Below are 27,545 nucleotides of genomic sequence, written 5' to 3'. Positions count from 1 at the left end.
AAAATCGCTCTGCGTGGAAACTTATGCCCTGCTTCATAGTGTGGCTGTTTCCAGGACAAGACAAATTTGGGCTCCACCTCTCCTCTAGCCAAACCACACTAAAATGTCTAAAGGATTTTTCACAACAGGAGCAGTGAGTTCCTCTACCCTACCCTATTCCCTTCTTTCTAGGAACTGGCAGAATCCCTTCAAACATAGTTAAGGAAAAGAAAGTGGGGAGTGTGAAAAAAAATGACCACATTTTATTGGATGTTATTCATGATGGAAAACAGTGACTTCTAATAGAGCTTTAATTTCAAATAAAGTCATTTTCAAACTTAACTGCTGTCTTGTGGATGAAAGAGGGGTGTCTGTGACAGCTGCATTTTTTTTACAACCTATATCTAGCTCTAAAGTGCTAGCTCTGTGCTGAGTGCATAGATGATTTGTGGTGGTGAGACCCCTCTACTCCAAGGGCCTGTATAGTTACTGTACTTGCAGAATTCCACCTTAAAAGCAATTGGATGTGTCTGTAACTCAGGGAAGGTTTGCTAAGCAATGACACATTGCATTTGGATCTGGAAACATAACATCTGGAAGCCAAATGTTAGAAACGATATAAAAGGGCCAGCCCAACAAGCCAGTAGGGCATTTCTAAGCCAGAAAAATCCTCAGGATGGACCCTGTCCTTCTGTGGGTATTCCTGCCTCTGGTATCAGTGGCATGGGGCCAGTATGGTGACTATGAGTACGGCCCCTATAACTATGGAGATAATGATGAGTGGGTCAATGTATACCGGCAGGGTTTCAACTTTCAGTGCCCACATGGGCAGGTGATCGTGGCCATCAGGAGTGTCTTCAGCAAGAAGGAAGGCTCCGACAGACTGTGGAACTATGCCTGCATGCCTGCAGCCCAGAGCCTCGGTGAGCCGACAGAGTGCTGGTGGGAAGAGATCAACAGGGCGGGAACTGAATGGTAGGACACTCTGACCCACCCTGGGAGGGCACAGCTCTGATACCCCATTTGGAATGCGGGTGCTCGTACATAGCAATGCCAGTGCATAGCACTGTGATCCTAGCCAGCGGCTTCGCTTCCTGAACACATTCCTCATGATGCATGCGCGAGGGGTGAGCAGCATCTCCTCTGCCTTCTCTGTAGCAGTTTCCTGCTGGAGGGTCTTTGTGCTTTACAAATGCTGTGCCATTTGGTCACTCACAACCTCAGCTGCATGGTGTTGCTTGGTCTTGCAACTGTCATTTCAGAGCTGAGAAAACCTTCAGGGAGTGCAGGACAAAGTCGCTCTCAAAAGGCCACACAACGAATCAGTGCCTAAACTGGGGAACAAATTGTCTAGCTCCACTTCCTGCTCTTATCACTGGACAAAAATTTCTCTTTATCGTGCTGGCTTTTCTCTCTGTGTTTTTGTTGCTAAGCTTTTTGGCTTTAGCCCAGTGAAAGGCAGTTTTTGAGTTATGCTGGTACTACAGGAGCCAAAAATCCACACTAATGAGTGGTGATGGTGGCATATGCATGCACGATAATGATCACAGAAGATGATTTTAATTCCTTGGTGCAGTCAGTTTTGGTGCACTAGATGTTACATTTCCTATTCAGCTTTGAGGCAAAAGTGATCACATTTTGTGGCTGCAATAATACATGGAAATATGTATAGTATTTCATGTTTAGGCAGTATATAGCCAATATTTAATTTTCTTCTGATTTTTTCATAAAATGTGAAATATACTTTTAAAACATTCCAAATATGAAACATCCTTTGAACAAAATGAAATGAATGCAAGGATATTTTCAAATATTGTAAATGGTTTTGCTCCAGAAATTGCAATATAATTTTTCTAGATTTCACATCATATGGGAACAGGTCAACAATAAATGCAAAGCTTCTGCTTTACAAATGAGTTACAATTTTGTCCGTAATTATTCATAGTATTTCATTCACCATGTGATACATTCCTATGGCTGATGCAACTGCTGAGGACTGACTTCACTATGGAATAAGAAAATAAAGGGTGAGGGCTGCAAAACAGGCAGAAAAAAGACCCTGTGATAATACTGGGTGACTTCATCATCGTTCTTACATTTATGCAATTTCTACTTATTGCATAGTAAATTTGCTTTAGACCTTTCTGTTGTTCAAGATAAAATTGTTTTCTTTCCAAAAATCCCTGGCAGCAATTGCTTGAGTTTGCTTCTCACAAACAGGACACTATGTAAGTCTATACAGAACATTTTCTTCTACTGTCTGGGGCCACATTTGTCATCATGCTCCGTATGCTTAGTGTGCCTAAATCCACAGCATATTATTTAAATCTTATTTCTTCTACCTCTTACTAATCTTTTCACTTTGTCCTTACATGTTTTCCTCTTGCCTTTCACCCAATCCTATCTTTCTTCCAAACATGTGTCCTGTCCAACCCCTCTTTAATGTTTTTAACTCTGTTTAACTCTCTCTCCTAGCTTTTGGAACTTCATAGGCACTTCTTCCCTAGCTGGCCTTTCCAGTCAATCATCCTTACATCTACTCTTCTGCTCTGCAAAGATCTCTTTCTTCTACCTATCTAGGAGGTGTAGTGAGTTGAGTGTCAAATACACCGAAGTGTTTTGGGAACACACATCTCTTTGCAAAGGTGAACTTGTGAACCTAATTATTTTGGCTATTTCTGTTCATCCTAGCTTTGTCTGGTTGTACTCCACAGTTTTCTGTACTACAGGGCTGAGCTGGTTGCATATTCAGCATTTCATGAAGAGGATTTGCTGCATTCAAGAGCATACCTTGCTGTTCCCAGGCACTGCTGCCCAAGAATCCAGTAGGTTTATCCTGGAAGGGGGTCACAGCTGGGCCAGCAGAGAGCCAGCCTGGAGTGTCCAAGGGCAAACTTTAAACTTCAAGTTAATGTGACAACATGGATATAGCTTACAGAGCCTTTGATAATCCTACACCTACTCTCTTGGTAGTCATTACATTATTTCTCATAACAGCCTCTTTTTTCTCTCTTCCATACTCATCTCAGTGCTCTTTGGAGCTGCTTCAAGCTCTAAAAAGATTCACTCAGTAATCAACTGGGACTACAAATATGAATCATAATCTCTATCAGTTCCTGTTTGGCCACCTCTGTTTCTGTGCTGATCTTCTGATTAACCGATGTGTTGGTGAGCCATACATCATCCTCATGTCAGTTGAGGCAGCATTCTGCTGAACTAGCTCATCTATTCCAATCCTGGGAGTAAGGACTGTAATATTTCTTCTTCAGCTCTGGTCACAGGGTAGTTTGTCTTACTACACACATCACAGCCAGGGATATTCAATGGTTTCTTCCACCAATAACCACAAAGCTAATAAGTTTTTCCCAAAGTTTAAGCTACATTTCCTTTGCTGTAATTGAGGTTTGGTTTTTTTATTCCTTGTTCTGCCTTCATGCAAAAACACACACACAAAAAAAACCTGATCTGTGATAAATTTATGTTTGTGGCATTTCATAGATCAGCATTTCTGACTGCCATGCTATGCACAATAGAGACAAACCCAAGAGAAGTTTCTTTAGAAAAGCCATCAAACCAAGGAAAGCTTTAGAGAGAAAACAGAGTGGGAATACAAAGCAGAAAGAGGAAAACAATCTCCAACACGCTGTTTTCTTTGGCCATCAGCGTTATGGAAAAAAATGGCAGAAAGGATGTGGAGGGTGTTGGACTGGGAGAGCTGGGTGTATGGGAGGGCAGGAAAGGATGACTGGCAGAGATAGTTTAGGTAAGTTTGCTTCCTAAACTACCATTAGGTAGTACATAAACTTCTAGGATTAAATCCATACCATTTTTCATCTTACAGATACGAAAAAAGGATTCAACAAAGAGAGGGTGATTATACGGATCCATATTAGGCATCTATCCAATCATCTATGTACTTGCACTTCTGAAGAGAGCATGTTCTTTTGTGTTTTGCTGAATAGACACAAGAAAACTGTGAATGTCTAGTAAGACTCTCAGGAACATTTGGGTAAGAGATTGGATTAGATGACCAATTTCTTTTGAAGAGAAAAAGAGAGCCTTCTCAGCTCCATAAATCTATGAATGTGTTCTAGTTCAAAGTTCAATATGTGGACAAAGGCTTTGGTGAATCTGTCCCAACAACTTAGTACTGGCTCTACTGCCTCTTCAGGCTAGCTATCTGCAAACCAAGATGCTATTCAGCTGGGAGCAAACCTGTTCCTGAATAATTTGGAAAATAATCATGTCTTGAGTATGCAAAAGTCCTCAGGATACCCTCTGGTTCTACACAGTCCTTCTAGTTATTTATTTGCTGTGACCTCACAAGGAACTGTGCCTCTTCAAACCAAATAAAGTGGATGTTTACATTTCAATTTGTACTGGAGGAGATTTGACCTTGGGTAAATATTTCACCAACTAAGAAAATGTAAGGTCTAAGCTGGAGAGACTGCTTCATTGCTTCCCTGGATACTACAGAGTTGTCTCGACAGACCAGACTTCCAGTGAAGTATTTAAGAAAAATGATTTTTCTTGGCTAAAAGTGAATATATAAAAGGACAAGGTTGAAACAAGCAAGTAAACTAAAACTTGCAAGTGAAAGGCAACGTTTCCTTCCAGGAGAAAATGTTTGATTTACACATTAGAGAGATGCAACAGTGCTATATCCCCAGCATACTCCCAGTTATCCATAAGGCACAAAATAGAAAAGTTTCCAGCAAAGAGCTATTTAATGCATGTTTATTGCCTTTTTTCCTTGTTTAGACTCATGAGAAAGTGTTTGGAAGAGACTCTGAAAAAACAGATGTCTAGATTCACCCACCTCATTCCCATTCCTGCTTTTCTTTGCTTTCTTATTTCATACACAAACACACAAAGGCATACACGCAGACCCTTCAAGCAGGCATACAACCCAATTTCCTATAAACTGGGTGCAAAGATAAGACTCAAGCAAAGGAAGGAAATGTCTGTAGGAGTCTCCTGTTCAGACAGAAGGCTGCTCACCCCTTTGTTCTCCATCTCTGACAGTCAAGCTGCCTTTTAAAATATTCCCATTTGCACTATCTATGCAAACATTAATTTTCCTACACTTTATGTTAAAGGGACAATGCTAGAGGCTTTTAGCACATCTGCAGTGGCCTGAGTCCAGTGGGAGCACTTGCAAAGAAGAGAGGTCTTTAGGTGGGTAGGGAGGTCTCACCAATGGCTGTGAGAAAAAGATCGAGAGGGGAGTTACGAACTTGCCTTCCCTCTGAGCAGTGAGGAGAAAGGAAAGTCAGCACCTACCCCTGACTATCTGTCTCTTACGAGGGAAATAAAAACATAGCAGAAGTTCAGAATGAGGTTGCTTTTGATATGTGGAAGCAAGTGACAGCATGTCTGGCCAACCCCAAAACAGATAGTAAAGACTACTTTGTAGAAGTGGCCACCGGAGACTGGCACAGGCTAATCGAATGAAGAGAAGTAGTTCCCATAGTCTGACTGTCAGTGTTTCAAGTGTCCTGAGCATGTCCTCAGCCATTTATCTCTCCCCACTCATTTGTAATAGAAGGATCATTAAATTAGCTTTCTTCATGCAACTGACCAAATTATACAGGGGAAGGACAGTCCATAAAAACCACTCAGGACAGCATGACAGGGCCTCCCTTCCAAACCGCCAGAAGTTTTGGAAACTGAAAGTAACAGGTTTTGGTGAAACGACACCAGAGGAAAACAGCGTGCCTAGTATCTTGTTAACACATGCCTCCCACACTCTAGACTCAATCTTAGAAGCTGCATGAGGTTAGGCCAACTCTCTCCATGTGTGCTCCAGGCAGGATTGCAGAAGAAAGCATGTATTTTTATTGCCACTGCATTAGTATGTCCTATCTGACATAATATACAGATCCATTCCTCTCTGATAGGTTCCAGAGAAAGAAATTAATTGTAAAAATTTTACAGAAGCCATCTGCTCTACAGCAAAAACAAACAAACAAACAAACAAACAAATAAATGACTTTCGGAAGTATGTAGAACTACATTCTCAGTTTACCCTGTTACAAGGAACAAACTGCCCTTTATGCAACACAACCAGGTGTCTACTGTGCTGTGTGTCAGACTGCGTTTTTCCAGAGAGAGGCTTAACATGGGCTCAAAAGTATTGCTGCAGCTTGACAGATTTACTCCTCTACATGTCACCATCTTCAGGGACAGTACATTGCTCTGGCTAATTTCTAACGTATCTGAAGGACAGAGGGTCTCAGATAAAGGTTTACAGCACAGCACTAGATGAGGCATAACACACTGCGACACAGTCTAGCAAAGAACAGTAAGATGCAGACATAATCAGGAAGTGTTACCACAATTGGCACTTCAGTTCAACACAATACTGCTGCAAGCACCTGATTTGTCTTCAAGTTACTGAGTTGAGTCCAGGATCCATACACTGGCTATCAACACGTGCAAATCCTGTGGGATGGTTTAAGCAGATCTGTAGGGTGAAACAGCTTGTGCATAGGACTCAAAAGCCATACATGCATTCTGAGTAGGTTTGCTTCACATCAACTGAGTAGGTTTGCTTCAGATCAGATCTAGTCTGGCCCCATGTACATACGCAACCATGGAAGCTTTTGAATAAATCTTCTGGTTAAATCTCATCTGCAGCAAATTCAGTTTAAATGTTCCAAGATCTTTATACAATGGCAAACAGCGGTAAGCAGGGATGAATGGGAGACTTATTTTGGAAGTGCAGTCCTGATGTGAACTAAACTGCTAACATAAACACCTTCTTTGGTTGCTTGCCATGACAAAATCATACAACATTAATTATTGGCCACTTCAGAAGAAGATGTGGTGTGTGAGAGGCTTTTCACAGCAGTTGCAGCAGGCAGTGAGTGGGAAGTCTCAGCTACCATATCCTTACCTGTTACTACACAGAATGCCCTCCAAAAATAAGGCTTTATAGTTTACTTATTCTCCACAGAAAACCCTGCAGCCATTTCCAGCGAACGGGGAAAGGGCAACATCCCATTCAACAGCACCTGACATCTCCCCACCAATCTGCCCACTCCTCATCTACTAGCCAGCTCACCTCCTTCTTCTACCACTATCAGACCCAAAAGGCAACTTTTCATGCAATCCAATTTGAGCCAACTAGAAAAATAAAACAACCCATCCATTGCCAAGTTTCATCCCACCACAGTTCCAGTTGGTTTCTCATGCTTCTCTGCAGTCAGTTTCCAAAAGGTATCTTCCTCTCTTAGCAGTGTCAGGACTTTGAGAGTACAGAGAACCCAGCAACATTTCCAAATTATCCTCTTTAACAAGAAGTGCTAAAGAGTTGGTCTGGTGAAAAAGGCCATTTTTTGACTTTGTCATAAATCAAAGGATCTGAATCACTGTTTTTGATTCACCTTAGGAGTTTGAAGATCTGCTGTGACACAAGTAGTTAGGATACAGAAGAAAGAAATCTTCACAGGTTAAGACTTGTTTTCAGATTAGTATGTAGAGTATCTGACTAACAACATACGTCAGGAGAAGGCTGATAGGTTGTTTCACTTGAAGCATTACTTTTGGATTGTAGGAAAGAGGCCAAATGGGAAAAGGAAGGAGAAGAGATTTTACACAAACTCACAAATAAACATTCCATTTTCTGAGAGCATTTCTTAATTTTTGGATGATTTTGAGTTGCAAATTAGGAAGATGAGAAGAAAAATCATCTTGCATTGTCTCAAAGCCAAAGAAAAGTACTTCAATTTCACCATTATCTTTAGCTCTCTGAAACAAATATTGAGCTTGAAAAAAAGATTGCAGGATTTTATGTATATGCGACAGAAGTAGAGAGGGATAAATGAACTAGGGCTTAAAAGATCACTTCAAACGTTCCTTTGAATGTTTTTAAAATACAATAGCAATGTAATTACAAGGAATGATTTATTCCCAAATACACTCTGCATCAAAGAAACTAATTTTTAAGAAGGCTACGAATGTATATAAAGAAATGGGGAAAAAAATACTCCCACTATTACATTTATGAACAAGAGCTGTAAAATCTCCTAGGGGCACAAGGAACAGGGGAAATGACTAAATGGGAAGGGGAGAAGCAGAAGAAAATGTAAGTTTGGTTCTACTTCATAGATTAATGCAGAAAACTGCTCATTTTGCAACAGGTACAACCATTTCCCTATATTTCTGTGCATCATCTTTTCTTCTATCAGGATAACACCAATCATCTGAACCTATCCAATATGTTTACACAGAACCTTAGCCATATGTTCCCATGGCCTACGTGCCAATAAAAAACAGAACAACTTCCTACCAAAGTCCTGATGAAATCCTCTGAGAGTGAGCCAAACCGCTTTACTTGGTGTGATACCATAGCAACTCAGTCCCCATCACTACTTCACTGCTGAGGTCTTCAGAAGAGCCTCAGAAAGCACAGCACATATGTGTGGCCCCAGCAAGTTGTGAGATGCGGAGAAACAAACAAATGTAAATAATACTGCCCGAACAATGCAACAGCATGGAGGGGACATACTGAAAAGACCCATGGTTCAAAGGTGGGAGCTGAAAGAGAGGAACTGGACTGGATGACCTTAGAGATCCTATCCAACCTTGCGGTTTCTATGATTGTACAAATTCATCTATGTGCTGGTCAAAGCTTATCCATTTTTCAGCTTTTGTATTCAAGACCTTGAGACTCGAGTTTTGCAAACATTACCACCTGTGAGAAAGGAAATGGAAGAAACTGAATTCAAATAATTTTCTCCAACAGGGAAGCAATGAGGATAAGAGCGTCCTTGAGAAAATGAATGCTCAACATCTGAGTTAATAAGCTGTCTGTTTTCATGCTTTGTGAGCTATTCAAACTATGGTTATCACTTCAACTACCCCGGGTATCAGTGTCCACATACTTGCAGGGTGAGCAGAAAGAGAGGTGTGTTCTTGAAGATCATGCATATTCTCCTTGAAGATACTGATTTACTTATATGACAGATTTCCTGAGTACACAGAAAACATGAAGAAATAGATTTTTCTTTTAAAAATCCCATTACAAAAAATTATAGTCTTATAATGTTGTAAGACATGGCTTTCAATTTTCCTCTTGTGATTATTATTAATTCATCATTTCATCTCCAGCCTGTAATGTTTAGCAGTCATTGCTTTCTCCTTGAAAAACAAATTACTGAGAAAAGAAAGAAAAGAAAGTGCTGATCTTCTCATATAAAAGATCTACTAAGGATTCTTTTTGTAGAGAAGCAGTTGAGAAAACGACCCCAGTGAACTCCAAATGCTCAAATACCAACAGTTAATGGACTACTTTGAAGTAAATCTCATGATTTGTAAATGATTGAGAATGGCAACAGCAGAACAATTTCTTGCCTCGTTTACATATTGGAATGATTAAATACATAAATACATAAAAACTGTTTTAAGTGCAATGTAATTGCTAAGACATTATTTGTTAACTATTGCTGCTTTATTATACAGTGCTAACTAAATATACAGCAAAGCCCTCAGCTCCTAACCTGAACCAAAAAAGCTGTTTTCGGAAGTGCTTAAAACCATCAAGTAATGTGAGACAATGTTTCCTTACGAGTTCCCTTCTTGTTCCTCTTTCTTAGGTACCAGACCTGCTCAAACAATGGGTTGGTGGCTGGTTTCCAGAGTCAGTATTTTCCATCTGTGCTTGACCGTGAATGGCAATTCTACTGCTGCCGCTACAGCCGGAGGTGCCCATATTCGTGCTGGTATGTTCAAGCAGAAGCCAAACCTATTAACCCTCTTCCTCAGCAGTTCCTGGAAGTGTCATTGGCCACTAATCCCATCTACATCCTTCCTTAAGAGAAACTTAACTGCATTTTATGGAGCTAAAAATCCATTTACAGTCTGACCACAGGCTTCTTGGGGGATGTATGACTAAGGGAAATGAATGAGAGCGCTGTACAGTAGAATGCAGCAGCTAGCCCTAAATGAACAGGTCTGAGTATCAGCAGCAGCCTAGCTACTCTGGAAACTATGACAGGAGTCTCCAAAGTGAAATTGCATTTCAAAAGTCACATAGATCCTGCTTCCTGATTCAGTAATTTCACAGGAGCAGGAGCATTTCTATGCCATGGTATTCTGCTGTAATGACTGACTGTAGTGAACTTCTTTCCAGCTACCAAAGAAAAAAAAATCCTCTGGCACATAGCTTTGGATTTTTGAATTTTTATAGCATACAAATTGTTCCCTCTGTCAGTGCTGTTGGAAGCCCAAAGTCAAAACTGATCTTGATGATAGTCAAAACCTAATGAAAAGGTGGTCTCACCTCAACACCAAATCACAACCGGTGCAGATAATCTCACAGAGACTAAGAAAAAATGAGCTTTTTAAGTGGAGCTTTCCTGTGGCCCAAAGTGTGGTTCCTCTAAACTGAGGGGGATGCACAATAGCAGACTGCGTAGAGAAAGCTCACATTGCTCCTGTCCATTCTACATAAAGGAACTCCTAATTTTAGGCTCCAGGGCTACTAATCCAGCTATTCTTACTGATACAAATAACAAACCCTCTGAATTTAAAAAAAAAAACAAACAACAACAACAAAAAAAAAACACGAAAAAGAAGTGAAAAAAATCCATGTTTGAATCTTTGCTTCTAGAACTCAGCTTTGAAGTATATTTCCCATTGAGATGTGCACAAGCTGTTTACATGCCCGCTGGTCTTTCTTTATCTGGCTGGCTACTGGCCAAAATCAACAGCAGTGCCTTGCTTTGCAGACTTCATTCTTGCAGAGGAGGAAGATAGATATTTTCTATTTATTTTTTATTTTTAAGGATATAAAATCACAGGAACTCTATAAAAGTCTTTGAACTTTCTTCTGCTTGCTCTCCAGTTTTACCCTGCCTACGGATGTTCTCCACCTCTGGATTTATTTACACAACTGCCCACACTCTTCCCTCCAAGGAAAACTAACTTTTAACCACTTCTTCCAAATTCTCTTACTCCTCTAATATTGCCTATATTTTCAGTGAAACAACAGAAATCCTCTCTGGCTTCTTTAATTGTTGTTGACAGTTCTGTGGACGTTGTCTTGACAACTTGGAACAGCTTTGTCTTGCAAATTGCCATCCAGAGTAGTGCAAGCCCAAATATAAATGTTTAGGGTTACTGATGTCTGACATTTTCATCCCAGCTGCACACAGACTCCTATACTGTCCAGTGAAAGCACTTCATTTCTTTGCTTGGAAGATTGCCTTACACAATTTGCAGCTACAAGTCTTTCCATGCAGACAAAGCAGCATTTCAAAGGCAGGTGAAGTGTTTCTGCCCCTAAGAAGGGAAGAAGTCCCACATACTTGTCAGAGTGGAGAGCTGAATATCACAGTTTAAAATCTCTGAGAAGGTTTTCACAGATCTTCACTTGATGTGTGAAAAGCTTTTGGGGTGCACTGTGTTATCATGAGTTCGTTCTAGAATTATTTGGCACCAGGTATTGCCAGCTTTGCTTACTCTGTGAGGGCCCAGTTTGTTCTGCTCAAGCCAGTGATCTGTCTTGCCACTTTCATATCCCCTCTCACTTTAACAGTCTGCTGCACAGTGTCTTCTTAAGAGTCGCATTTGAAGTTACTCTTTTGAAGTTTGCATATGGCACCAAATTGGAGAGAAAAGCTGACAATTAGAGGGTGAGCACTTAGAGGGACCTGTGCAAGCTGAAGGAAGGGGCTGACATTATTATGAAACTGAACAAGTCTTGCTGATGGGAAAGAAAAGCCCCTAGTAACAATATAGACTAGGGACTGACTATTTGGAAGCTTCCTTGTTTTGGAGGACGGCAACCTGCACAGCAGCCAGCAATGAGCCCTGGCAGCTGGGAAGATCAGCAGCACCCTGGGCTGCGTTAACTGCAGGGCAGCCAGCAGTTCAAGGGAAGTGATTGTCCCACTCCAGCCAGCACTCACGAGGCCACATCTAGATACTGCATCCAGTTCTGTGGTTATCTCCTGATGTAAGAAAAACGTCAGTCAATTAGAAAAAGTCCTGCAGAGGGGCAACAAAACAGCCAAGAGACAGAGCACTAAACCTCTGTGCTGAGGAAAGGCTTGCTCACTGTGAAGAAGGAGCAGCTGCAGTGGGCCTGAAGCGCAGCCTCCAGTAAGTACACACTGTTAAGAGGATGGAGTTGGGCCCTTCACAGTTATCCATAGTGGGAGGACAAGACATAACTTGAACCAAGGAAGACGTAGACTGGATATAAGGAAAATATTTTCCTCTGTGAGGACAGTGAAGCAGAGGAGCAGGTTGTTTGCTGGGGCTGTGCAAGCTCCATCCTTGGAAGTTTCCAAGACCAGTCTTGAAAAAGTCTGGAGCAGCCTGGTCTGACCTCAGGGCTAACCCATCTTTGGGCGGATGCTGTACCAGACACCCCCTGAGGTCTCTTTCTGCCAGACTTATCCTGTAATCCCAAACAGGAGGAGTCCACTGGCGGACTTACATCATGCACCAAAACTATCCCTTCTCTTCAAAAGTGGTCTCCTGCTCATTGTATGCTAGGAACAACACCTTTCCTGTTTTATTCCCTTTACTCTGCCCCACTAGTATCTGGGGACTGATAGAATATAAGCAACATGAACCGCAATGTGGTAGCATGAAACCCCATGCCCTGGAACTGCCTCTGCTACAGATGTGACTTGCCTGAACAGCTAAACAAATATATATAGCAACCAAACTTCCCATTTGCTAAGCTCACTCAAAAATCCACTTCCAATGACATTTCCAAGTTATTGTTAAAAACCCTCACTTACACATCACACTTCTAGTCTGTATCTTGCACTCGGTTTAAGAAACATTTGCCACGGAGACTATGTTTTTCAAACAATCCACAAAGCAGTTCAAGACTACCACAGCTAGTACCTCAAAATATATACACATATGAAACACAATAAAAATACGCATGTGTATAGTGCATTATATATAAAAGCTTCTACTCAAGCCTATAATTATATTTATTCTTTTCCAGAAACTAGTTGTCAAAAAACAAAACAAAACAAAACAGCTGTGGAGAAACAGCTAGTCAAGTCTTGCTGACTCCTATTTCTTGGAAGCAGATTAATTACAAGCAAAGCATCTATCAGTACAGAGCTATGTGGAAAGTATGTAATGACTCTGGTACCTCATGGATCATGTGTGATGCACAGGAAAATCCATATTAAAAAAAAAAACAAACCAACAACAACGCACACAGCATAATTTCTTAGGAGCCCTGAATTTTAACTTGCAATGAATCCCTCATTGTGAAATCAGCTACAGGCAGAAAGGCATATCTCAGGAAAACTGAAATACTGAGATACAACAAAACTCCTTGCTTTAAATTAGTTCTCATTTTGGTATTTGATCTCTTCTTCCAGCTGTCTCCTTACATGTCTCTCTGGCAAATATGTATAAGCAGTAGTACAGCTGATCCTCATGTATGATTTTTCTTGGCTCTTCTTCAGGACTATTTGTCCTTAAATGAGCTGTTTTCTACAATGAAAGAGACAGTGTTTCCCCATGAATATGAGCCATACAAATGGTTTGTTAGAATTTGATCCACTTTTTACAGCTGGAATCTTCTTTGTGTCTCGAGTCCCACTGACATTTATTGACATACTACTTTATAACTCCGTCATGCAGACTGAAATGCACTTTAAGAGTTTCCTTAGTTTACTTGGTAGCATCTATACCTCTATACTTTATAGCCCAGCACTTCTGTTTCACAGTTCATCTTCTCACCATTAATTCCCAGTTTACCTCCACAGTAAGCACATACTGCAAATAAATATACTAGTCTCATAGTTTTGCACTTGCTATTTTATTTTTTCTCTGCAACTACTTTATTTCCTTCCCCATCGTGCTAAGCCTTGCAACAGATTCTGCACATTTCTACCATACTGAAAATAATCAACATTCCCCACAGGAGGCAGAAAAGGTCCAATTATTTTACCTGTCTGGGGAATTTTAGCACAGTAAAATAAATTGTATTCTTATTGAGACCACAAAGGAAGCAAATCCATTGCAGATACAGAGACAACATTATTAAATGGTCCCACTAGACCTCAGATTTTTCTCTTTGCCAGGAAATTGAAAGCTTGACTCCGTACTCTCTAAAGAAAACACATGTCACAGAAAAACCCCAAGTCTGCACAGATTGTTTATGACTGTTTTCCCTCTCCAAACAACCAGCAGTGCATGTGCCAGAAGGTCTGTCTGGAGCTGCGGCTGGTAGCTGTCACAGTGACGTTATCCAGGCAAACAATTACATTTTCCAAGAGCTATGAGGATTAAAGAACTTATTTGTTTTCTTGACTCAACCAGCTCCCAAAGCCATTTTCAAACCGATAAGATCCTAAGCAGGCTTACCAACACCAGAGATATAAAACTAGGAGGTGAAGTCAGAACACACGTGGCAGAAAATTATGCCTCTGGACAACTCAATTCCTCTCCACTCTTTTTTACCGACTTTGTTGTCACCCAAGCAAATACAACCTTCCAGTTCAACCTCCAGTGACACCTTCCACGGGTATTACAGAAGAAGCTGGCTAATGCTATTTCAAACATGTTTTTCTTGACAAATGGGCAGAAGGTGCCCTGATGTACATGATGAATTACACAAGTAACATCTGAAAAGGTATGGCTATTCATGGGACACTCCTTGTCCCCAAAGGTCAGAAAGTTAATGTTAAAGCTTGTGCTTTCCTATTGAAATAAAAGAGCTCCTTCTTTTGGCTGTAGCTTTGTTGGGAGAGTTCAGCAAGGAAGAGGAAAAAGAGGGTTAAAGAGCAGTCATTCATCTTGTTAGTGTTGTAGTTGCACAAGAAGAGAAAAGGCCAATGCACTCCCTAACAATGTAATTACTAGCAGGGAATAACTATATTCAACAGCTGGAGCAGGAAACCATGAGCTATACCACTGACTGTCTTTGATATTTTAAAAGACTCATTTCTTTTGTCCAATTCATATCTGAAGGCAAGGCATGTCCAAAGTTCCCACTTACTTCCGTAAAGGGAGGCACATACAACAGTACAGAGGCCTCAGTGTGACTAGATTTTCTTATCAGCGAAAAACAGATTCATGATAACTATCTCTGAAGTCAATTGTTAAAAGAGTGCTAAGGATCACTTTAGCTTAGCACAAAACATTCTTCTCAGTGCTAACTGCATAACCCTGTTTCCTATTAATCCCTAACACAGTAATTCTTCACCATGGAAAATAAACAACATTACGACTTTCAGACTGAAGTAATAACAACAGTAATCCTGTAACAGATCCTGCCTTTATTTTTCTGTTTTTTGGGGGATTTTTTTTTTTTTTTGGATGGGGGGTGGGGTGGGGTGGGGAAAGGGGGGTCTTGCTTTAGGCAACATTTACAGGATTATAGTAAAGTATATCAGAAAAACTTGGGTATGGGGGTGGGGTGTGCAAACCAGTCTAAAGAGATACAAACCTATACCAATACTTTCCTGACAGACTTTCTTGCCTTCCCCCGTACATATGTTGCATTCACTTATGTCCCTTCACAGAAGCTTATATTTCCCAGCTTTTAATGTAGAACTTCTGTTTCCTGCTCTCAACAGTGCCATAACTGCTTCAAGTGTCTTGCATTCAAACATCTTACAATGAGTACTATTGAAGTGGATTTGCAAAGCAGAATCACGGAATGGTTAGAGTTGGAAGGGACCTTTAAGATCATGTAGTTCCAACCCCGTGCTATAGACAGGGATACCTCCCTGTAGACTAGGTTGCTCAGAGCCCCATCCTGCCTGGCCTTGAATGCCTCCAGAGAGGGGTCATTCACAGCCTTTAAGGCGCCACAAGCACCACCATTTGGTCATAGAGGCCTCAGATCAACCCAAACAGCAGCAGCCCTTTTGTCTCAGCACCTGGCAATTCTCAGGCTACTTTGTGTTTCCCTAGTCCTTTTTTTTTTTTTTTTTTGCTAGGAGATCAATGCTAGAAGTGGTTATAGGGCCCTCACGCAGGCTGATGATGATTGTTCTCAAGAAGGCCTGGTCCTTGCTCTTCCAGACTTCTTTGGCAGACAAAGCCTCCCAAAGGGGGAAAAGGTACCTCCTCCTTGATTTTTGAATCCTCTCATGTATAAACCATAAACTGCCATGCGTAGCTCACAAATGCTACCATGTTTGTGAACTAATTCTCCCTTTCAAGACAAAGAAATCAAGTATAAGATATATCTATGCATTAAAAACTAAATTATGATCTCTCAGGGGAGATAAATTTTGTGAGATTTCAAAAAGAGACACAGACCTGTTGGAGCACATCCAGAGGAGGGTCACAAAAATGATCCAAGGGATGGAACACCTCTCCTACAAAGATAGATTGAGAGAGCTGAGGCTGCTCAGCCTGGAGAAAAGAAGGCTCAAATGTGTGACCTGATAGCAGCCTTTCAGTATCTAAAGGGGAGCTACAGAAAATGGACAGACTCTTTAGCAGGGTCTGCGGTGACAGAACGAGGAGAAATGGTTTCAAGCTTAAAGAGGGTAGATTTAGGTTGGATATAAGGAAAAATCTATCACAGCGAGGCTGGTGAGGCACTGGAACAGGTTGCACAGAGATGTACTGGATGCCCTGGAGACTTTCAAAGCGAGTCTGGATCAGGTCCTGGGTAACCTGATCTAGCTGTGGATGACCCTGTTCATTGCAGGGGAGTTGGACTAGATCACCTTTAAAGGTCCCTTCCAACTCAAAGGATTCTGTGATTCTGTAAAAAATGGGGAAAATAGAGAAGGGTTACTCAGCAGAGCCCTGCTGTGTGGATAACGAATTGCATTTTCCCTCCAAAGGATACTGCACTATCCAGATGACCTTGGGTTAGACTAGCTTAAGGGAATAATTCCATAAATGGGTACAGAAAACATCAAATCAAAAGAATCAGACAAATCACACAGACACAAATGAACTTGAATTTTGCTTTCATAGCACTAACTTTTCCATGCAAAATGAATGGAGTTAGTAGACATCTGTCCATGTAACAAGAACATCTTCAGAATAGTTCAAGTCCTCTTAATATTATTATTATTTTGTAATTGCAAATTTGCTTTTTGAATTTATCTTAGTAGAGTTGCCAATGAGTGGCTCAACAGAGGTGTGGAGCTGTTAGCATAGAGAAAGGGGGAAAAGGTAGTAAGAACAAAGAAAAGAGAGGAAAGCCTCGCTACTGTACCCATTTACTTCAGAATAACACTGACTGCACTGACTGCTTCTGTAAAATGTTTGTAAGACACTTCACAGTAATTCACCAGTTTGTCATCAGATTTAATTTTAAAATGGAAAGATCATTAAACAAGTTAAAAGGACTGACTCTCAGTTATTAATTTCTGCCTCTGAGTAGAGCTGAAGTAGCTTTTTAACCTTGTGTTTTTCTGAGTCTGGTCTGCCCGGCACATACTGCTGGTCAAGATTACAGAACATTTTCCTTGCTGAATGCCAAACAGATGTTATGAAACACATTTGGTAGAACATATATAAACACACATCTTAGTTTCTTCTCAAAATAATAGCCCAAACAAGCCCAAAACTCTGAAATTGATGTAGGAATGTGAAATGAAATCCTAGTCCATACCTGGTTCTTATGTTGTATTTTAAAAATCTTCTGTGACCCATGAAGCTTGGAGGATGCACTCCCAGGCACTCAAGCTACAAATTAGTAAACTATCTATGGAGGATCTCCTCTAGTATAGGCAAGCAGTTATGTTACTGAACTTTCTTACCTCTAATGACAGTGCCCACATCTGCCTTTTGGGAATGATCTCACAGGTCCCAAACAGCATCCATTGAAACTGTGCTAGTTGGGGCTCACTGATTGAGATAAAGACAGTTCCTACAAGAAAAAAAAAAAAAAAAAAAAAAAGAACTTTTTTTTAAAAAAGCCAAAAAAGAGTAACAACAAAAAGAGTACACAAAAAAGTGATGCACAATGCACTTCTTCACCACCTGCTGACCAATGCCCAGCCAGTCTCTGAGCAGTGGCAGCCCCTCCCTAGTCCTCTTCCAAGCAGCTCCCCCAGTTTTATTGTTCAGCACGATGCCACATGTTTGAGGCATTCCTTTGGCCACCTAGGTCAGTTGTCCTGATTCAGTCCCCTCCCAGCTCTTTCTGCACTCCCAGCTCCTTGCTGTGGGGCAGCCAGCATGAAAAACTTAAAGTGTGTAAGCACTGCTCTGCAACAACTAAAACACTGGTGTGCTATTAACATTATTCTCATCCATCATTATTATCAATTCTAAATGCACCCGAGCTACTAGGAAGAAAATTAACTCTATCCCAGTCAAAAACTAGGAAAGACAGAGATTGTTCTTGGAATTTACAAGCCTAGTCAATCAAATTACAGTGCTCAGAAACATTCTCTAATACTGTTTAATTTACTAGTATAGTTGAAGTCCCTGTTTCTTGTTCTCTGGTTATGGATCCAGAAACATGTTTGAGTTCCCAGATTCAGACTCATAGCTTCACTCATGTATGCAAAGAAATACACTGAAAAAAATATGGGTAGCAAAGGTCAGGCTTCGTGAATTGTATTAGAGTTCTAGACACAGAGTGCAGAGCCCCAAAAGCAGCTGTTGGACAAACGGAGGTTATTGGCAAGTTGGCTATACCAAGGGATCGGCTTATGCTCAGATTAAGGTTCTTAACTGGGAAGGTGTATCAGAGATTCAAGTCACAGACTGTCTAGGCAAAAAAAAAAAAAAAAAAAAAAAAGTATTCAAATCTGTGCTGTAAACTGTCTGACCTTGACGAATACAAACACATGGGAGCATGAGAGGAAATGTCCTGAAAGCAAAAATGATTCTGTCAGCTGACAGAATCAGCCTCCAGTCAAAACAGTGGATTAATTATGTTTGCCATGATTTGGAAACACATTAAGGTGACAATCTTTAGTCTAGGAAAAAACTACCAGCTAAGTGATGAGAAGCCATGATAAACAGTTTTGTAATATTTTGTAATTATTCTTTGTCCAGGTTTGAGTCATTTCCCCTAAAATCCACAGTGATCTCATTTCAGACTTTCATGGGAGCTGGACTGAATATTGCAGCTCTGATTTTCCCACCTGCAGAGCCTACTGATGACTTTGATGAATCTATTCATCTGTCCTAAAAATTGCTGGCATACACATTTTCTTCTCCCAGACTGCAGTAGCTGCCTCCATGACCTGTGAAATACTGCAGCTCATTTCTTATCAACAGCACAATGCTGCATGGGCTGCACAAACCTCCAGCCCTTGGTCACAGCTTTGACAACGAACACCATGTCCAGCCCTGATCTGCTTCCCACACACGTTTGGTGTTTCTTGTACCACAGCCTCTACTTTCACTGATGGCTGTCATGGCTAAAAGGCAGAAGGCATGAGAATGAGAGTTCAAAGAAGTTGAATGTTGAAACTTAGGACCTTGTATGGATATACCAGAGTTTGACGTTTAGTCTGATTTTTCATCTGGTAAGGGATAGTGAATTGTTAGGAATGATGTTATGATTTTCTTCCATTTTGAAAAGCTATGAAAATGACCCAGAATTAAGTCAGTTCTACTTTGCAAATATTTAAAAAGCATAAGATGGGGAAAACAAAGTGATCAAAAATCCATTTAAAATACACAGAGATGGCAACTTCAAAGATTTTTTTTTTGTTATTGGAAGTATGTCTATGAAAATGCAATCTGATAGAATATCTTCCAAAGCCAGCCACTTTTCAGGTAAACTTTCAATTTCTGAGAATTCCAGCAGTTAGTGGTTTGGGCCTGAAATACCAGTAAAGCACCTAATTTTAAAAAATTAAAATCATCCCAATAATCACATTCCTAGCAAGTAAACTATTTAATCTTGTGCTCATATTCTGCTGATTTAAAAATATGAAAACAAAAATGACTGTTTGGCTGGGGTGTGCTAGGTTCACCTTCAAGCATTGTTCTAGTATACTGCTGCTGGGCTGAATGAAGTCAGAAAAGTGGCTGTTGGGATTTCTGTACAGGCATCCTAACTCTTTCAGTCTTCACAGGAGGGCAGCCAGCCATTCCAAACGGGACGGCGTTTCCCTTACAGGGGGCCTGATTCTGCCTGTGCCACTCTGGAGCAAAGCTGATCCAACACCACCACCAACTCTCACGTTAAATGGTGTAATGTAGGAGAAGATTGAGCACCCAGCTTCCATTCCTGATCTCTAACATAATGTTGGCATAAATTACTGGTCGAGGTCCCAGCCCTCCCAACATCTGTTCATTAATGTGTAACGTCTGTAAAATCAAGTACAGAATTACTTTTGTATTTCCCAAGGAAGCAGCAATCATAATTTGTTTAATAAGTACATAAGCACTTTGAGCTTCTAAGAGAAAATACACTGAGCAAATGCTGTCCACGTCAATATTTTTACATCACAAGATAGACAGAAAATTGGAAGAACAAAGAAGAATGGATTAATTGCTATATTCCTTAACTATAATTCAAAAATGGATAAACGCTTATAGTTGTTTGGCGCGGCAACATTTACAGAACATTACAGCAGCTACCCAAGCAGACTGATAAAAGGAAAATCCCTGCAGTAAAAATCTAATTAGTAGACAAGCCTTAAATTCTTGCTAGGGCTGCTTCTATCCTACAACTACATATATATGTATGTATACAAACAATATTCCAAGCTGCTCTAAACAATTATAATATTTTAGTACATTTGTTCATAAAGCTACAAAAATTAACTGTGTAGAAGAGAAAAGCAGCCTTACAAGTAAAACTGCATCTTGTAGTTCTATTAAGAAACTAAAACGTTCAAAGAAACTGGAAAATAAACTACTTGAGTTGCATTCAGTCAACTGGACTTTTCTATAAGATTGTGAATTGCTTTATTCTCTTTTTCCTTCCCATAAAGGTTAACAACAGAATACCCGGGGCACTATGGAGAAGATATGGACATGATGATGTACACTTATGACTACTACATCCGTGGGGCAACAACAACTTTCTCTGCTGTGGACAGGTTCGTTTTTCATCTGTTTCACTAGGAAAAAAAAGAAGAAAGTGACAGATCTTCCTTTCCTACTTCCCCTAGACAGTGCATGGCTACACATCATCTGCTGTGATACTCAGCATTAGGCTGCTACTTTTGAGGACCTAAATCCAAAGTGCATGAGGCTAATAGTCCAGGGCTGTGTATCAGGAGAAGCGGACCTTCATGGACAAGGGATCATCTGTCTTGTCCATTTGAGTAATGAAATATATGGTAATGGTTACATCTGAGCTCTGTAAAGTACAGCACATCTTCAAAATTGTTACTTACCTATTTCAAGCTAGTATCTATTTTAACCCAGTAAATCCTCAGACTGGAAAAGTCTGGCCTTTCAGTGGATGAGGGACTCATTTTGGCCCACCCTTCTTTGAAGAGAAGCAGAGATTCTGCCAGCATGCAAAGACAAGATCACACCACAATGCGAATGCTGTAACTTGCCCTTATCCACTGTAACACATTTCTAGCAGATATGAGCTCACACCAGGAATTATTGTTAATGTGATACACGTGAATCCCCTTCCAGAAAATGAGTTTACTAATTTTCCTTGATCAGATCTGGCCATTACTTGTCATGTACTATTCCTCTTGAGCAAGGCTAGTGACGCTACGGTCGTGCAAATGAGCACGTGATTGCTCTGCTCGGTTAAAAAGATACCCCCCTCCCTCTCTACTATGCACAATTACAAAGTTTTAGAATTTGGACCAAACATAAACTCAACAGTGCTGTTTGGTTTTAGTGAGTGTAAGCAGTCACAGAAATCTGACTGTGGAAGACTGCTCTTGATTCCTTCATCTCGAGCTGATCTTTAATTCATCAGTTCTTTGAGCTATTTCTCTGCTGTTGGTTTTTAATCATTCCAGTCCTCTTACTTAAGTCCAGTATATTAAAGTATTTGCTATCCTACACAATGCAGACACAAGACAAAGCACACTGCCCTGGCCCACTGTTGCGAAGCCTAGCTAAAGGAGCAGAGAGAGAGAGAAAAACGGGAATTCAAACACACCAACATTTCAGACTGTCTCTAATTACACCCAGAGGAGCCAAGATGCTTTTGTCACTGGGATACTTTCAGCTTGACAGGGTTCTTCTCAGAGATCCCCTGAGAAAAAGGATTTCCTATAATAAGAAAGCCTTTCTAGAAATGATAACACACCATCAAACTGCTCCAGATCTATAGACATACTTTGCAGACTAATATTTGTTGCTCTATTTATTAGCAAGTTGAACCTGTGTCTGTAATCTGTTCTTACAAGTAGAAGAGTAACTTTCACAGTTAGCTGACATAAAAGTATCTCTGCATCCTTTTAGATAAAAGACTGTAAGGGACACCTTGTAAGACTGCAAGGGACACCTCTACTCTGCTTTTCTGTTTCTTTTGGAGTTTTTTTTCCTCATAAGTATTTCCCAGTGCTATTCCTAATCCTGGTTTCCCAGTGCCCTTGTAGAGAGCAGGACAGATAACACAGTGTGCTCTCCAGTAACTGGATTCCAGTCACCCTCAATTGGGGACAAGGGCAACATCAGGAGTCATAAAGACAAAGTTGGAAAAGAGCAGCTGAGGGAACCTTTGCCTCTGAGCAGATTTCTGCCTGTGACTTTTGAAGGCTGTACACTGTGGGCTGGCAGTGTGGGACTGACCAAGAGCAGAGGCAGCACCACAGGGATGTCAGGAGACACATCTCCACACGTTGTGGGACCACAGGACCTGAAAGAGGGAATAGCCACCAGCACCTCTGTTCTGCCACTGCGGTGACAATAGAGAAGAACATAAAAGAGTAGCAAGTGAAAACTATAAAAAACATGTTTTACAAATGCAATCTAAGAAGTTTTTTTTTTGAGCTAATGCGCTCTCAGAGATCTCAGAATGCCTAAAACCAACTTGTTCTGCCTAATCCCGCTATATCAGTTTGCAGTTCACATTCACCTAGTGGCTTAATCGGTGACTCTCTCAAAGCTCAGCACAGTTTGCCGTTCCATAGTTATTTACAACTGAGTAAGGCAGAATAAGAACAACAACAAAAAAACCTTCTCCCAGTCCCAGCCTGTCAGAAGCAGACATGTGCAGCTTGTCAGTGTAAGCACACTGTAAATTTTGAGATTGCTTTTTATCTGCAGGCACATTAAAGTTGTGCTCATGCTATTTACCCCCTGTCAGGGAATGTTCTTGAGCTAACAAGAAGCACAAAAAACGCCTTTGAAGATATTTTAGTGTAAGCTTTCCTCATCACTTCAAACAGCAGGTATTTTTAGATATAAATATATATATATATATATTTATATATATATAAATATATATATATATTTATATTTAAAGAAAAAAATGACTATACCTCTGCTTTTGAGCTAAAAGTCTCTCTGACAATAGGTGCTACTTTAGCAGACCATCATTATGATCCATAAAATCCTATTAATCCATGGGTTATCTTTTCTGTTTTTGTATATCTGGGTAACTCAGTGACTGTGTTTTTGAAAAGCACACAAACAATCCAAATGAAATCTTCCTAAAATGAACCTAAAAATTTATTTTGCATTACCAAAGTAACCTTTGGTAAGTCTTATGAAAAAAAAAAAAAAAAAAAAGACAAAAATCTATCAAGGAAAGACTTTCAAACAAACAAAAAAGAACTTGCTGATGAGTCTGAGACAAACCCAATTCCAAATGGCACTCAGCATTAATCTCTGAATCAGCATAGTAAAATTTTCAATTAGAAAAAGCTGAGCAAGTGAAGAAAAAGCAAGAAAAAGCTGAAATGAGAGGCTTTATGCTCATATAGAGCTGAAGAGTCAAATGAATCCTATTGCATGACACACTCACCCAGGCATTGGAACCACTGAACAGCAGCCCTTATAACATTTGGCCTTGTGTCTGCAGATCACCTAGTAGCAATGGGTTCTTCACCAGTCTCCCCACCACTCGGAGCTGGCCACCAGAAAGCTGGGTCTATGCAGGGCTCTTGTAAAGAAAGCTCCTGTTGAACTCATCTGGAAGCCCTGCCCATTCCATGTGTCAGGTTTACAAGACCACCACTAGCAGAACCCAAACATTCAGAAACCTTTTGGTGCAAACCCATTACCAGTTTAAAAGACTGCTGCTATTTTTAAGGACTGTGCTTTAGACCAAAACGCCCCAGTAAGACTGTACTAAGCAGCCTAAATTGATCATTTGCACTGTGTATGCTCCACAGGAGGTTAGTATTTGACCCTCTAAACTCACGCCTTTTTGTCAAGAGAAATACAATGAACAATAAGCTAGGGTGGAAATCTGCAGCCTGTTATTTGGTACCAAATCACTGGCCCCCACTGTTGAATCCTCCTGTGCCAGCCATGCTTCTAACAATTGTTGGTAGATATTCTATCACTCCACTGAGCAAAACCAGACATTAAGTTACTCACAAACCAGTAAAAGCTTGTTTTACATTTGTAAATGTTTTCTGTCTCACATGTGACTTGTGGAGATCAAGAATGAGAAGAAAGTTTAATTTCTCTTGTTATTGACTCCTTCCTATCTTTCACACAGATCACTAGCTAGAAGACATGAAAGAGAGAAAGAGAGAGAAAGAGAGAGAAAGAGAGAGAGAGAGAGAGAAAGAGAGAGAAAGAGAGAGAAAGAGAGAGAAAGAGAGAGAAAGAGAGAGAAAGAGAGAGAAAGAGAGAGAAAGAGAGAGAAAGAGAGAGAAAGAGAGAGAAAGAGAGAGAAAGAGAGAGAAAGAGAGAGAAAGAGAGAGAAAGAGAGAGAAAGAGAGTGTACAACTTTCCTCTTAGAAACAGCTTGAAACTCACCTATTTTACTTCATTCAGACTCTGGAGCAATGGATCGTACTTCAATAACTTCTGACAGAACCATCCTTTTCCACTTGAACACCGATTTAAAGTTAATTTAGGACTGATCATTATCAATAATCACTGTCTTCTGAAGGATATTCAGAGACTGATTGGACTAGATGATCTCAGTGGTTTTTCAAACCTTAATGATTCTATGATTATTCAGAGAGCTGATTTTCTTATTCTGTAGAGGAGTGGGAAAGATTTGTAACTAGCAGTTATATTCAATCTCCTTCTACTCTATAAAAACACGAAGCACTCAGAAGAAAGACAGCTAATGGTAGATAAATGTTTTTGTTGCCACCATACCTTGTGTAAAGTTGTTCTTACTCATACAGTGTTATACTCTGCAGTTGCCATTGCCATCTCACATCTGTTCTTTCTTCTCTCATGCAGGGATCGTCAGTGGAAATTCATTGTCTGCAGGATGACAGAGTATGACTGCCCATTCCAGAATGTTTAAAAATATTGAGTATACCCAAACTGGAAAGCTTGAGGATGGACAAGATGTAATGAGAGTCAGTGATTATGGGTGAAAGGCAATTAGGCTCACAAAAAATGTAGCACTCATCAGCTGTCTGTTGAATAATACAATTCTTCCCTCTGGAGCTATTCAATAAATTGCCAGCCCACATGCTTGCAGCAGAAGTTTTGGAGGATTCCTGACAGTTGTATCCCCTAACTAATACTGCTTAGGACACACACATGTTAATGCTACACAAATCTATGTTAATATCCTTTTTTTAATATATATCCATATATAGCCATTCTCAACACTTAAAACTTTTTTCACATAGCAACTTTATATAAATTGCTTTCCAGCAAAGTCACTCCAAATGAAGTGGAGTGAAGGATACTATAAACTTTCCAGAAAGCAGTAATCTTTCCCGCCTTCTACTTCCTACTTGGAACCAACCCAATGATCTCTACTAGCTTCTCAGTGTTTAGTAGCTAAAAGTGTGCAGAAAGCAGTACCAGCAGATCTTTGACAAAATGCATTTGGGGTTACAGCCTCCAGCAAAACTTCAATGCTACAAATGTCTTGCTACCATGGCGAAATTCCAGGTATTTAAAATTGGAAAATGTCACTAGCTGTTTAAAATCAGTGCAGATCCATCAATAAAAACAAAAGCCTAAGCTTTACTGAGACTAATTTATATTGTCCTAAAAATTATCAGTGACATAACTGATTGGGAGATCTTTTCTGGGTAAACCCAGGAATAGGTCAGGCCAAGCCACTCTCTCAAAAAATATGCATACTGTATTTGTCAGGAGTCTACTTTTCATATGGACTGGGTTTCCACCATGGGCGCCTGAACCACCTTTGGTAACATATTCTTGGCTTAGAATAGACAAATAAAGTTAACTATCTGGATGACCTCAGTTCCTCTGCGTATATCGTTTCATGCAAAGAATGAGCTGACCATGTTTTCAAAGCTGCACAGCAGTTGTGCAGCGGTATTCCAACAAGAAAGACTGTTAGCTCTTCCAGGAAGATCCAAAGTAGGATTTTTGCTTTGGAACACAATTCAGGGTTCAGTTTCTTGGCTCATTAATTCAGTGACAAACTTAGCAGTTTCAGCAGCACTGGCTCAAGAGCCATGATGATGCCAGCTATCAACTTAAGATTATAAGCTTCATAAGAAACAGTGGTGTCAGACAGTCAGTTTCCAAGCTCCGGGCACTTTTAACATATTTACTAGCATACTCTCAAATGTGAGCATTAAAACTACACTTGTCCAATAAATGAATAATAGATTTGGCATTGCTATAGCCTCGTTTTTCTTTCAATTTTACTTTTTCTACAACAACTTACTCATTTGCACACAAAGACACTGTCATTCTCAGAGACCGTGATGGTAACTAGGGAGTTTTTATGAGAGCTTGTTTCTGAGACAAGCAAATAACAAAATAAAAGAGAAATTAAAAGGACGAGAGAAGCTGGAGAAGATCATTAGCTGGTAGACAGGCAAAGGAAACCATGAGATGAGCACAAGAGGAGAAGGTACTCATGCAAAGAAGCTGATGGAAAAGGACAGGCACTATGTCTAGACATATTTGTGAGAACACCTGCCCTAGGGATGGCAGTATATAGTACATCCTTCTCCTGCTACAATCTTTACTTAAGCTGCTCTCGATTCTGTGTGCACACTACAGGTTCATGGAGTCCTCTGAGGTGACAGTGTAAGATCAGCTAAGAATCACAGAATCATAGAATTGGAAGGGACCCACAAGGACCATCGAATATAACTCCTGGTCCCACATAAGCACCTCAAATCCAAACCCAAAGTATGAGAACATTGTCCAAACGTTCCTTGTATTTTGTTTTTCTCTAGTTTCTGCTAAATATTTTGTCCAGAAAGGTAGCATGATACTGTACTGAAACAGTACTGAAAGCTCTGCTTTCAATCCAAAAAATCACACCCACTGGCATCCTTTGGTCAACTAGGTGGGTAACCTTGTCATAAAAAGAGATTAAGTTCATTAAATAGGACTTTCCCCTTGTGACCAATGTCTGCATTGTTTTTCAGCTGTTTGTCAAAAACTCCCAGGATAACCTTCCCCAGAAAATTGCCAGGTACCGAAGTGAGACTGGCAGGCCTATAGTTACCACAGTCTTTTTTCTTGCCCTTCCTAAAAACTGGAATGTTTGCCAGCTTCCAGTTGATAGGGACCTTTACAGATTCCCACAACAATTGAAAAATTATTGAGAGAGGTCTCAGAATGACATTAGCCAGCTC

The 27,545-nt window shown here is 40.3% G+C and overlaps 1 protein-coding gene across 1 annotated transcript; it reads left to right on the top strand.

Moving 5' to 3' along the window:
- Positions 1 to 655: 655 nt before the first annotated feature.
- DPT (dermatopontin) lies at positions 656 to 25,267 on the top strand (the record flags this gene model as incomplete). The annotated part of the gene is made up of 4 exons (XM_079533397.1): positions 656 to 954; positions 9,579 to 9,704; positions 20,844 to 20,951; positions 25,201 to 25,267. 4 exons carry the CDS (start codon positions 656 to 658, stop codon positions 25,265 to 25,267), a joined length of 600 nt encoding a protein of 199 aa, XP_079389523.1.
- Between the last annotated feature and the right edge of the window lie 2,278 nt (positions 25,268 to 27,545).

Source organism: Tetrao urogallus (genome assembly GCF_951394365.1).
Source record: "Tetrao urogallus genome assembly, chromosome: 1".
NCBI lineage: Eukaryota > Metazoa > Chordata > Aves > Galliformes > Phasianidae > Tetrao > Tetrao urogallus.
The sequence above is the reverse complement of the archived record's forward strand: the minus strand, read 5'-3'. Positions and strand labels throughout refer to the sequence as shown.